General features: G+C 45.6%; 1 protein-coding gene across 1 annotated transcript in view; it reads right to left on the reverse strand.

The window, feature by feature from the left end:
• Nucleotides 1-330: 330 nt before the first annotated feature.
• Nucleotides 331-14584, reverse strand: part of CDCA8 (cell division cycle associated 8) — a 48266-nt gene continuing 34012 nt past the window's right edge. Inside the window, exons 9-11 of the mRNA XM_085892632.1 lie at nucleotides 3899-3995; nucleotides 1423-1515; nucleotides 331-514 (exon numbers count right to left, since the gene is read on the reverse strand). Coding sequence (XP_085748758.1) covers nucleotides 482-514; nucleotides 1423-1515; nucleotides 3899-3995 — 223 coding nt within the window. The 3' untranslated portion in view covers nucleotides 331-481. The remainder of the gene's footprint in view (nucleotides 515-1422; nucleotides 1516-3898; nucleotides 3996-14584) is intronic.

The raw sequence follows: 14584 nt of genomic DNA on the forward strand, positions 1-14584 counted from the left end.
ATACAGAGGTCCAAAGTTTATCCAATATGGCTGCCACACCATGTGACCTATGATGTCATAATTATCATTAAAACATTCTACATGAGTAGTCATACCAATGGTGAAAATTCTCTCAATCCGACAAGCGGTTGCAGAGAAAACCCAGAAATTTCTGTGCAGACAAACAAACAGACAGACAGACCCAAATGCAATACCCTCTCCTTCGGCAAGGGTAACAACTTCATAATTTATCAAAAGTACAAACAAAAATTCACTTGTGTTGCTTGATTTGTCCAAAATTACTTTATTGAAAACTTCAAATATTTTCAAGCATCAACAACGCACAATAAATTTGAGAAAAAAGACATTTATTGAGCAACACAACAGAACAAAAAAGGAATTACAATACCACTCTCTCCACCATTTCAATCAACAAAGACAGGCCCAAACAATATGTGGGAATCATCCGCGTAGGGGCTGAGTAAACTTATGGATGGCTCGTCTACTCTGGTTTCTTGAGCAAGTTAACGGTGCTCTAAAAGGAGAAAACAAAATAAAATGCATGGTAAACTTATTGCAGGAATGGTTTTAAAATAATGTGAGAGGAATAGCAAACACACACACACACACACACACACACACACACACACACACACACACACACACACACACACACACACACACACACACACACACACACACACACGACATCATGATAGAATGGCAAACTTGTCCGAGGCATGACAGTTGAGCCATTACATATACTTAGTACATGAATGCTGAGATATTAAAATGATAGGATACCATTACACATGGCATAGTCCACTGCAACCTTCTGGAGATGTTTAAAAGGATATGGAGGTGAATGTTCAAGTATCTTAAAAAAAAAAAATAGTAAACTTTACCAGATTGTATTTCAGGAACACTAGTTTAACATCCTTACAGGTGGGTTCACTCCCCCAGAATTGGTGTATTTAAGATGACTTGGAACACACACACACCCCCACCAAGCGGCATGAAATGATACACATTTACAGAGAGAATTGAGGGTGCTCCTTCCACCCTGAACCAACGGGACTAAATTTTTATTTTTTTTTTGCGCAATAAATAAAATAAATTAAAAATGTGGGAATCAACGTTGGGGGCCAAGGATTTTGATCATAACTGGTAAAGGGCCCTTACAAATAACCAACCATTTCTCTTATAATTATATATATATATATATATATATATATATAAATATATATATATATATATATATATATATATATATATATATATATATATATATATATATATATATATATATATATATATATATATATACATATCATGAATCAGATCAGTTTGCATTTAAAAAATTAACATGGTATGTCCCTTTTATGCTTCCATGCAAACAACAAAAGACAGAATTATGTGCTTTGTGATTTGTACAAGGCATACCTGAATAAATTTAACCTTCTGCAGAGTCGCAGGTCGCAAAGCTTCATTGTTGGTGCCAATCTTGGATGGTTTTGTTGTTGCCAATCTTTTTTTCTGATCACAAAGAGAAAGCCCCCCCCCCCCCAAATTATTATTATGATTTAAAAAAAAAAAAGGACAGGCAGTCATTTGTTGAAATGTTGGTTTCTTTGAGAACAAAATGGATTACAAAAATAACTTAGTTAATCAGTATTAGCACACGTGTACACTGTATATGGTCCCGTTTACAGACCACACCATGACTAAACCAGTCAGGTGTGGTGTTGCAAATCACCGAAGCAGCTGCTTTGTGGATGGTTGGCTTAAGGCCGAATATGTTCGTTAACACACTCAAGTGGAGAATGTGCAAACATCAAAATGCCGTCAGCAATTTTCATGTTCCTCAAGAAAATTTTGGTTCTTCAGGCATTATCAAAATCTGAAAGGTTTTACCTCGGTGCAGAAAAATGCTGAATGAGGTGGAAAAGTGTGCTGAAGAAATAAGAATAATATATTGAGAGACAAGACAACACATAAGGAGAACCCCAGATGAGAAAAAACATCCATACTATTAAAAGTGTGTGTGTGTGTGTGTGTGTGTGTGTGTGTGTGTGTGTGTGTGTGTGTGTGTGTGTGTGTGTGTGTGTGTGTGTGTGTGTGTGTGTGTGTGTGTGTGTGTGTGTGTGTGTGTGTGTGTGTGTGTGTGTGTGTGTGTGTGTGTGTGTGTGTGTGTGTGTCTGCAAGTTGTTGTTGCCTGCTATCTCCACACGTGGGTGGGTTTCAAGAGGTGAAACAGAGACCTGCCAAGTTTCAAAGTGTGTGTATGTGTGCGTTTCGTTGATTGGTATCTACATATGTGAGTTTCAGAATGTGGAATGGAGTTTTCCAAGGATGGGCTCAAAGTATCCACCTTCATTTTGGTAAGGGGTCAATTCATGGACCAAGCTGTGAAGTTTTCTGTTTTCAAAGTTTTGTGCCAAGGGCTCTCTTCAAGATCGTTACTGAGCCCGGGACGGCTTCCAACTGTAGTTCATTTGTAGTGATATTCCCAGGGATGGTTTTTGATATCTCTGTGAGGTTCTTAATAATCATTCGTACAACTTTGGCATTCTTCAACTTCCAGGAACATTTCACTACATGCTTTAAGTCTTCGTATTTGGTCATTTTCTTGATTTCTGCATTGTTCGTCCAAATTCACTGATATTAACACCTCAATTAGCAATACCTTCTTCTGTTTTTTTGCGCCCCAAGTATGATATCTGGTCACAATGCTTTGTTTTCGATGTTCATGCCTGATGGGATCATAAGGTCGTACGTGAGCGGTACTTCAAGGTTTTCAGTTCATTTTCCCACAAATTTTCTGGAACTGGGAAATAAAGTTTTTGCAGACGCGCCAGCAGATTACTTTACAAACTGTTGTGACTCCCCCCCCCCCTCATGTTCGGTCATTAAGCGTGACATAGCAGTCTCTATGCTAATCCAACCTCCACCTTTCACCTGTCTTTTTTCATTTCCCCCATCCTACCACCCCCCCCACCCTTCTCACTCTGTCCCCTCCTAATAAAATGTAGCACTCTCCTCCCATACCTCTGTCTGTCTGTTTCTCTGTCTCTCTCCCTCCCACAGTGAATAGAAACGTTTGGTGAGGTGTAGCTCTCCCCACCTCCCCCCCCTCCCACCCCAAGCTCCCCATACTTCATTCTCATTCATTCATTCTCTCTTTCTCTCTCTCATGGATGAAATTTGGTATGATGCATCAGGACAGCAAGGTCTCATGGGGTTGTGGTCCCCATCTGGATGCACCCCCCCCCCCTTATAAAGGGAGTTAAGGAGGTGTTTTGCACAAAATATTGGTATTTTACTTTAAAATCTTCTTCTCAAAAACCACCAGACAGATCCAGACCAAACTTGCCATGAGGCATCAGTACAATGCCCTAACCTCAAGTTGTGCTGCTCCTGGCCATATCTTCCCCAGAAAGGGGGCTACAGGCCTCTCCCCAAATCCTTCATTTTCACTAAAATGTCTTCACAACTAACTGAGCAATATGGATCAAATTTGGTACAATGCAGCAGGACAGTAAGGTCTCATAAGGTTGTGCTCCTCATCCAGATCCACCCATTTAAAGTGGGTAAAGGCAGGTTTTGCCCCAAATATTGGTATTTCATTCAAAAATCTTCTTCTCAGAAACCAACAACAGAATTCAGACAAAACAGGCCATGCAGCATCATGACGATGCCATAACCTTGATTTGTACTCCCCGTGGCCGTATCTGCCCTGGAAAGGGGGCCACGGCCTCCCTCCGCTAATCCCTCAGATTTTGGGATTTGAAACAACCGTCAGTCCCTTTTTTTTAAAGTAGGGCTACTTTTAACGACACTGCCATCAATATAAAAATTATAAATGCAATCTGTAAAGTATGTGACAATGCAAAACCACAAATCCGGCGTGCATGTTTACAAAATGCTGTGCAGTCACGACAGGGCTTCCGTTGATGGAGAAGGTAAAAAGCTTCTCGCCACGGCGCGCCTTTCGTAGTCCTGGAGTCTCAGCTGGCCTGTGTGGAAAGGTTTAAGAATCATTAGATCTCTCCCAATTAACCACAACTCCATATATACAAATCAGATATTTGGAGTTCTTTAACACTCACTAAAACATGTGCAGTGTTTGAGTACAAACGCATAAAAACAGTGATTACATGGACATCGACAATGCACGCAATTTGTGGATAACCAGCTTACTTGCTTCACATTGGAATATTTTAAAATAGGTTGTCATTTTGTAAATATATAAAAAAGAAAAAAAAGATTATCCCCTGGAAACATGAGGGTGGTTTTGGGGGGAGGAGGGGGGAGGTGGGTCACATTCTGAAGAGAAAAATTGTTTATTTTTGATCTTTTTATTCCCCCTCCTCCCTCCTGCTCCCCACATGGAATGTGTCGTTGGCTTCTGAACAGATCCCACCCGACTACATGTACAAGGTTGCTCAGAGTAGACAACATGATTGCAAAATATTTCAGCATCGAAGGATTACTATGATATGCTCCACAGTAAAAGTCCACGAGAACCTTGAACCATCCTCACATGTTAATGTTCATCAGGGATGTTCGCCTGGGTTAATAATGTCTGGGATGTTAACATGGAACTCCCAGCATCATTAATCATCTCATCCAAACCTGAAAGGTATTTGATCAATGCAAACAAGCTCAGCGGTACAGTTCGCTGGAGCTTTTTTTAATTTTTATTTTTTTGAAATGATTTTTTTTAATCAACCGCTGTCACAACGGGAACCCAAAGGGTTCACGGGTTGTCTCGTATATTACTAAAACTCATATATATATATATATATATATATATATATATATATATATATATATATATATATATATATATTCCCAAAATAGTCAAAACGGTACACGATAACGCAAAAATTTTAGGGCCACCTCGCTCACCATTCGCCTGCGGTATGCAGTATCAAGTTTCATTCAAATCGGGCAACGAAAAAAATTTAAAAATAAAATTCCCGATTCAGTCAAGTACTCGTCGGGAGTATTTGATCAATGCAAACAACCTCAGCGGTATAGTGCGCTGGAGCTATCTTTTTTTTTTTCTTGAAATGATTTTTTTCATCAACCGCTGTCACAACGGGAACCCATCAGGTTCACGGGTCGTCTAGTTCACACTAAAAAAAGCAATATCGTAAGGATTCCAGAAGCCATTAAGTTTCAAGAACGACCTTTGATAGAGATGGCACATGACTGCAATGGTGGTCTTGCTGTTCACAAAATGTTTCCTGTTCATAAATCAATTCCCACAAATTCACTGCATACAAGGTGATAGAGTAATTTTAAACATGCACTGAAGCACACAATGGCTTCAATCTTCAGAGCTGGCGTTGCTTGCTGTTCTTACATGGACAATTATTCCCAGCTTACCTTCTCGCCAGGTAAAACTTTTGGCTAAAGTTTTTCACGAACCAGCTTACCCGGCCTGATGTTCAACTACGGATAGGGCAGAGATTTGTAATTTGCTTAGCATGCCGGCGCCAGCTCGTATATTCTTTGTGAAGGACACGGTGGGATCTTTAACGTCCACCAACTAATGCTAGCAGACACGACACAGTTTCATGTCCTTCTGATGGGCACATACATTGATGCAACCTCAATTAAAACTGGGTGGAAATCTTTCTTACTGTAACCATTGTGAGGATTGTTTGCGCGATCGCTCAACTTTATTTTTCTTTCGTGGGGCACTGTGAAGTCAAAATGTCAAAAATGCTTCTTTACAACCATCACTTTTTTTTTAATGGGAACTAAGGCTCATAGTGGAGCTGACGCACGCGACGCACACACACACGTACAGCCAGGTAGACGAGCCAAAAAGCCACGGAGCTTGAAGGAAGTGGAGTCACTTTCCACGGCATTCTGGTTTCCAGCAACGCCACAACAATGGTGTCACCTTTCTCACCGCACACAGAAAAGCATTGCCTCAGCAAGAATTCCCTCATCCCCATGGATGCTAACCTATGGGGATTGAGCATGCTGTATCCTTTTAAATGCTGAACATCAAGCAAGGAAGCAGCCCACACCAGTTTTAAAGTATTTGGTACGACTCAGCTGGGGTTTGAACGACTGACGTCTCAGACTCGGAGCAGATGCTCTAACCATTACACCACTGAGCCTGGTATACTGCATTGGATTTTGGTCATAACTGGTGATTAATTTCCTATGTGGACATACAACATATGTGGCACCACGAGGAGGAGTGATGTAAGGGACACATCGGCCATTTTGGAGTCAATGCCACATAGCACTATTTTAACCCTTACCCTATCATCCAAATCTATTATCATCATACCATCAAAAAATGTCGCTTACATCACTCCGCCTCGCGAGGCGTCAAATGCATCAAGGTCAGGTCAGGTATGGGAGCATGCGCCGGAGCAGCGTGTCGTTGCTGCGTCCACTTTCCGCCAGTACTCCAGGGGCTTCCGTCTGGCCATCCCCCCAGAGAGATGCCTGGCTCATCCCCATCTCCTTGAGATGCTGATCAACATGCTGCAATGAGGCACATGGTCAGCCCATTGGCCTCCTCCACTCACGAGAATTCCTCGCTGAGGGAATCTGGTGAGCAGGATCAGCATCAGGAAAACGAGCCACATGTCCATACAGCTGCAGCTGACACTCACAGACGATGCAGGTAACAAATCTCATTTGAGTCTCTCTCAGCAACCGCTCGTTGGACACAAAGTCCGACCAGCGATAGCCAAGGATTCTCCGAAGAGATTTGGTACTAAATGAATCAAGTCTCCATCTCAGGTCCCTGGTCAGAGTCCAAGTCCCACACATCCATAGAGCAAGACTGAAAGCACCAAGGACCTGAAGATTTGGACTTTCGGCCTCCCGCACAGGTACCGGCAGCACCACACCCATGATCCAGTGAAGCCATGACTCCCCAGGCCTGACGCAGACATCTGTTGCCCTCTGGCTCACAGCCAGCAGAGACATGAATATCACTGCCAAGGTAAATGAATCTCTCCATGACTTCAACATCCTTGCTACAAACAGGTACAGACAGGATCGCAGCATCCAAGATATCATTGAAAGATGACTGCATCATCTGCGAAATCAAGGTCAGAGATCTTGCCATTCCCAAACGATGCAACGCAGCTTGACTTCTCCGATATCCTCCCCAGAATCCAGTCCATACAAATGGTGAAAAGTGTGGGGGTCAGTACACACCCCTGACAACTCCAGTAACAACTGGAAATAAGTCAGAGATGGTACCACCACATCTCACAGCACTCTCAGTACCAGAGTATAGTTCAGACATTAGATTGATCAGTTTTGGTGGCACCCCACGAAGACCAATAATCTTCCAGAGGGCATCCCGATTCACTGAATCAAACACTTTTGTACCAGGCTGTCAGTGGTCAGGCCAGATTAGATCTGTGATTTGCTACAGGCATCATGAAACCTGTACTAACATGTTCTATGGTCGGTTGTTGGCGACTAAACCGTCTCCCCCACTAGTTTTTTTGGTGAGGAGGGTGTTTGGATATGGACACCCAGCAGGATTAAAAACAAAACCTGTCAAAGAGCAGAGGAGCTCCTTGTGAGCCAACGGCCATCCATATCTAGTACCCAACTGTATCTGGGACATCCTCCTGCAGTTGGATTAATTATTTTTTGGAGGTTGGTTGCAGGATTTGCACTCTGGCCACCGTAAAACGCTTCATTCCGCAAAACACAAAAACGCAAAGAAATCTGAAAACCCACTCCGTGGGAGTACCTCCTGTGCAGCTTCCCTTCACAGGGCAGCTCACCGGATGACAGGATTGGGGTAAAGCCTTCGAGACCCCCAATCTTTGACGATGGGAAGGTAACCACGGGGTAACATTCCCGGGTCAGATTGCGGGAGAGTGTGTCGGAGTGGTGCTGAGGTGTCGTCCACCAGACGGCGGTCTCCTTGGGTTAACCTGAGGCGGTCCCTTCGGGTGGGTGCCTGGAATGTCCTATCCCAAAGAGAGGATGATCACCTGTCTGTTGTCTGAGCTCAAGCATTTGGACATCGGTATTGCAGCACTCTCTGAGGTTCGGAGACCGGATTGGGGCGAGATCATGGTGGGTGGTTACACCTACTAGCTATTGGTCTGGTCGCTCTGATGGTTACCATTCCCAAGGAGTTGCTGTAGCTGTTTCCAATTAGCTGACTCCAATGAAAATTGAGGTAACACCGGTCAACGAGTGTATGATACTAAGGATTCGTCACTCCTTAAGGCGCAGTCACACCTTGACGATTTAGCCAGCGTATGCCGACCTATGAAAAATGTGTCTAAAACGCGGGCACACGTCGAATGCGTTATGGTTACGTTGTGTATATGTTAAGAGCACGCTGAAAAACGATGAAGTACGCTGTCATATTTCGTGGTACGTTTCGTACGTCGTGAAATTTCAAGCATGCTGAAAATTTTACGACGTACTCGCCGTATGGCTCACACGTTCCGCTACGCTGGGAATAAGTTGGAGGCACGATATGCAATCGTTGACACACGTTACTTGTAAGTTACTCATAAGTCGAAACACGTCGAGGTAATGTTTAGCATACCCAAAACTTATTTTCTCCGTCAAGGCACATTTGCTTTTTTTCTCCTTGGCTCCGTGAAGACACGTGACGAAATATCTGAAGTTGTTTTTTTAAGTATTGTTTTTTTTTTAGTCTATCACAAATTTTAAAATATATTCGGACATTTGCTTTTAAATTTCGACGTGACAATATCCTCAAACAGAAAATATTCACAGAGGAGGAACTAAGAAAAAAACATGAGCAAACTGAAGAGACAATCGCACATGACGTAACGGCACATGACGAAATATCGGAAGTTATTGTTTTTTCTTTTTTTTTAAATGCTGCCAATATGCCATTATATGGTAGATGTAAATTAGAAACACGTTCAGTAAGTTCTGTGGTCGTCCGGAAGACGTCAATCAAATACGTCTACATAAGTCAATATGCGTTGGAGGTACGTTACACATAGGTTCAAAGCACGTTACTCATAGGTAGAAATAAGTTTTGGGTACGCTATGCATTACCTCGACGTGTTTCGACTAATGAGTAACTTACAAGAAACGTGCCTCGACGCGTGTCAACGATCGCATAACATGCCTCGACGTGTGTCAACGGTCGTGTAACGTGCCTACAACACGTTACTCATAGGTTATAAATAAGTTTCGGGTACGCCAATCATTACCTCGATGTGTTTCGACTTATGAGTAACTTACAAGTAACGTGTGTCGACGATCGCATAACGTGCCTACAACTTATGGCCAGCATAGCGGAACGTGCGAGTCATACGCTGGCATACGTCGTAAAATTTCAAGCATACTAAAATTTGAGGACAACCGCAAAGTACAACGATGAAAGCCAGCGTACTACGATGTACGTCAGTGTTTTTTTACGCATACAAACTTACCCATAACGTATTCGACATGTGCCAGCATTTCAGCCCAATTTTGCATACATCAGGCATACGTTGGCTAAATCGTCAAGGTGTGACAGGGCCTTTCGGTGTCATTTCCCTGGTTTCTGTTTATGCTCAGACTGAGACGAGTGATCTCACTGTGAAGGATGCATTCTACGCCACACTTGAGTCTGAGGTTGATCAGTGCCACAGACGAGATACACTTCTCGTCTTGGGGATTTCAATGCATCGACTGGAACTGATGGGGATGGTTATGAGAAGTGTGTTGGTCCCCAAGGGTCAGGAACTATGAACCAGAATAGCACCAAGTTTCTTGACTTTGCAAGAAGTCATGGACTTAGGGTGGCCGGTTCATGGTTTCAGCACCCACAAGCTCATAGCTGGACTTGGTATTCCAACGCTGGTGGTCTGGCAAAGGAGATTGACCATGTCCTCGTTGATGGTTGCTCGAGGATGATCCAAAACTGCAGGGTCTACCGGAGTGCTGAGTTCTACAATGCTGACCACCGGCTTGCTGTGGCAACTCTGAAGTTGCACCTTAAATCCAGGAGAATGGTACCATCCTAGCCGAGGCTGGATGTTGGAAAGCTCAAGGATGAGAGGGGAGCTGAGGAGTTTGCGAACAAGCTGAGTTGAGATTTTGGGGGGTATGGGTGCTTTGAGAGATCCTGAAGAGTTGTGGAGTGCCTTTAAGACCACCGTCCTTGATGTTGCTGGTGCACATCTTGGAACTCACCGTAGAGCAAAGAATAATTTTGTCTCTCAATAGACACTGGATACCATTGACCAGAGTCGCAGGGCCAGGCTGAAATGCTCAGAGCTGAGGCGTAAAACTGTACGTGCGCTGAGGGTGGACAAGGAGGCCAATGTGTGAGGAATCTGTGAGGGGGTAGAGCATCACCTGTGGTCAGGTAATTCTCATCCTGCTTACAGGGGAATTCGCACATTGCATTCATCCAAGCCCATCCCTCGGTGTCCTGCAGTTAGAGCAGAGGGTGGTAGGCTCTTGACAGAGGAGTCCGAAGTGAAGGCCCGCTGGGCCAGTTACTTTGAGCGGTTGTACCAGGCTGATCCAGCAGCTGTCGAGTTGGACGTTAGCGGTGTTGCAATCACTGTTGCTGACCTTCCAATCAAGTGTGGACCACCTTCGCTTGTGGAAACACATGCTGCGGTGAACCGGTTGAAATGGGGTAAAGCTCCAGGGATCTGTGGCATCCATGCTGAACTTCTCAAGGCTGGTGGAAATGCTGCACTCATGTTGTTGAATGCAGTTCTGTGCTCTGCCTGGAACACAGGCATCATCCCAACTGACTGGAAGAGGGAACTCCTTGTCCCTCTCTGGAAAGGGAAGGTTGATCACCAAACCTGCAACCACGACTGAGGGGTGACACTGCTCTCAGTGCCGGGCAAGGTCTTTGCTCGGATAATTATTGAAAGGGTTCGCCACCATCTGCTTGAGCACCAGCGTCCAGAGCAGTCAGGCTTAACGCCAAAGAGTTCGATTGACCGTATCCTTGCTCTTCGGGTCCTCACCGAACGCAGACGAGAGTTTCGGCGGGGGGGGTGCTTGCAGCCTATGTTGATCTCTGTAAAGCATTCGATTCAGTGAATTGGGATGCCCTCTGGAGGATTCTAGGTCTTCGTGGGGTGCTTGCTGATCGATGAAACATGAAACTGATCGATCTGATGTCTGAACTCCACTCTGGTATTGAGAGTGCTGTGAGATGTGGTGGTACCATCTCTGACTTATTTCCAGTTGTTAATGGAGTTCGTCAGGGGTGTGTACTGGCACCCACATTTTTCATCACTTGTATGGACTGGATTCTAGGGAGGATGTCGGAGAGCTCAAGGTGCGGTGCATCGTTTTGGAATGTCAGGATCTCTGACCGTGATTTCGCAGATGATGCAGTCATCTTTGCGGAGACTTTGGATATCCTTTTGGGGCCCCTCGAGGTGCTGAATGAGGAGTCGGAGCAGCTGGGATTACGTGTTTCCTGGGTCAAAACTAAGATCCAGGCTTTTAATGACATATTTGATGCTGCTGTCCTGTCTGTGTCTGTTTGTGGTGAGCATGTTGAGGTCGTGGAGAGATTCACTTACCCTGGCAGTGATATTCACGTCTCTGCTGGCTGTGAGTCAGAGGTCAATCGACATCTGGGTCGGACCTGGGGAGTCATGGATTCACTGAATAATGGGGTGTGGCGCTGCCCGTACCTGTGTGGGAGGACGAAAGTCCGAGTCTTCAAGTCCTTGGTGCTTCGAGTCTTGCTCTATGGATGCGAGACTTGGACTCTGACCAAGGATCTGAGATGTCGACTTAATTCCTTTGGTACCTTGTCTTCGGAGAATCCTTGGCTATCGCTGGTCGGACTTTGTGTCCAACAAGCGGTTGCTGAGAGAGATTAAAATGAGATTTATTACCTGCATAGTCCGTGAGCGTCAGCTGCAGCTGCATGGACATGTGGCTCGTTTTCCTGACGCTGATCCTGCTCACTAGATTCTCTCAGCGAGGGAGTCTCCTGAGTGGAGGCGGCCAATGGGCCAACCACGTGCCTCGTGGTTCCAGCAGGTTGATCGGAATCACAAGGAGATGGGGATGGGTCAGGCATCTGCCTAGGCGATGGCCAGACGGAGGCCCCTGGAGTACCGGCGGAAAGTGGACGCAGCTACGCGCTGCTCTGGCGCATGCTCCCATACCTGACCTGACGTGACCAGGAAGACCAAGAATCCTCCAGATGGCATCCCGATTCACTGAATCAAACACCTCACAGAGATCAATATAGGCTGCATACAGCCCCTGCGGAAACTCTTCTGGGTTCGGTGAGGACCCAAAGGGCAAGGACACAGTCAATCATTGACCTCTTTGGTGTCAAGCCTGACTGCAGATGTTGGTGAACCCGATCAAAAATTATCCGAGCAAAGAACTTGCCCTGCACCCTTGGCACTGTCACCCCTCGGTAGTTGTTGCAGTCTTGGCGATCACCCTTCCCTTTCCAGAGAGGGACAAAGTCCCCTCTCCCAGTCAGTTGGGATGATGCCTGTGTTCCAGGCAGAGCAAAGAACTGCATGCAATCACAAAAGTACAGCATTTCCACCAGCCTTGAGAAGTTCAGCATGGATGCCACAGATCCCTGGAGCTTTACCCCATTTCAACCGGTTCATCGCAGCCTGTTTCCAGAAATGAAGATGGACCACAGTTATTGCAGGGTCAGCAACAGTGGTTTTAACACACCTGACGTCCCACTCGACAGCTGGTGGATCAGCCTGGTACAACCGCTCAAAGTAACCGGCCCAGCAGGCCTTTACTTCAGACTGCAGTACACCGAGGGATGTACCTGGACGAACGCAATACACAAATTTCCCTGCAAGCAGGACGAGAATCACTTGACCACAGGTGATGCTCTACCCCCTCACAGATTCCTCACACATAGGCCTCCTTGTCCACCCTGAGTACACGTGCAGTTTCACGCCTCAGCTTCCTGAACAGCTCAGCTCTGCCATTCAGCCTGACGCTGCTACTCTGGTCAATGGTATCCAGTGTCCCTTGAGAGACAAAATTCTTCTTTGCCCAACGGTGAGTTCCAAGACATCCACCAGCAACATCAAGGACAGTTATCTTTAAGGCACTCCACAACTCTTCAGGGTCCCCCAAAGCACCCAAACCCCCCAAATCTCCACTCAGCCTGTTTGCAAACTCCTCAGCTACCCTCTCATCCTTGAGCTTGCCAACATCCAGCCTAGGCTGGGATGGTACCATTCTCCTGGATTTAAGCTGCAACTTCAGAGTTGCTACAACAAGCGGGTGATCAGTATTGAGGAATTGAGAATTCCGGTAGACCCTGCAGTTCTGGATCATCCTCCAGCGACCATCAACGAACACATGGTCAATCTCCTTTGCCACATCACCAGCGTTGGAATACCAAGTCCAGCGATGAGCCTGTGGGTGCTGAAACCATGAACCAGCCACCCTAAGTCCATGACTTCTTGCAAAGTCAAGTAACTTTGTGCTATTCTGATTCATAGTTCCTGACCCATGGGGACCAACACACATCTCATAACCATCCCCATCAGTTCCATTGGATGCAAAGAAATCCCCCAAGACGAGAAGAGTATCTCGCATGGGGCACTGATCAACCAGACTCAAGCACGGCAGAGAATGCTTCCTTCATGGTGAGATCACTCGCCTCAGGTCGGAGCATATTCAGAAACCAGGAAAATGACACCCAAGGAGTGACGAATCCTTCGTCTCATAATACGCTCGTTGACAGGTGTTACCTCAATTATCATTGGAGTCAGCTTATTGGACACAGCTACAGCAACTCCTTGGGCATGGTAAGCATCGGTGACCAGACTAATAGTCGGCGTAACCACCCGCCATGATCTCGCCACTATCCGGTCTCCGAACCTCAAAGAGTGCTGTAATACTGATGTCCAAATGCTTGAACTCAGATAATGACAGACAGGTGATCATCCTCTCTTATGGATAGGACATTCTAGGCACCCACCCGAAGGGACTGCCTCAGTTTAACTCAAGGACACTGCCGTCTGGTGGACGACACCTCAGCACCACTCCGACACACACTACCGCAATCTGACCCGGGAATGTTACCCCGTGGTTTCCCTCCTATCAAAGAGTGGGGGTCCCGAAGGCTTTCCCCAATCCTGTCATCCGGTGAGCTGCCCTGCGAAGGGTAGCTTGCACAGGAGGTACTCCCACAGAGTGGGTTTTCAGATTTTAAAAATGCTTTTGGAATGTTTTGCGGAATGAAGGGTTTTACGGTGGCCGGAGTGCAAATCCTGCCACCAACCTCCTAATAAAAAAGTAAACCAACTGCAGGAGGACGTCTGCAGACACAGTTGGGCATTAGATATGGATGGCCATTGGCTCACAAGGAGCTCCTCCGCCCTTTGACAGGTTTTTTTTTTCTTCATCCTGCTGGGTGTCCATATCACACACCCTCCTCACGAATAAACTTAGGGGGGGAGACTGTTTCGTCACCGACAACCTGTCCACGAAACAGGTTAGTACGGGTTTACATGGTACCTGTAACAAGTCACAGATGTAATCTGACCTGACCAGCATCAAGCTGATCTCCCAAATTTCATCACCTCAGTGGATGGATGTTACGTTTTCACTTCTATTTGTCTGAAAGCAGGATATCTCT

The sequence above is a fragment of the Eptatretus burgeri genome, chromosome 8 (assembly GCF_056783735.1).
Source record: "Eptatretus burgeri isolate ZD-2024b chromosome 8, Ebu_testis_v1, whole genome shotgun sequence".
NCBI classification, from domain to species: Eukaryota; Metazoa; Chordata; class Myxini; order Myxiniformes; family Myxinidae; genus Eptatretus; species Eptatretus burgeri.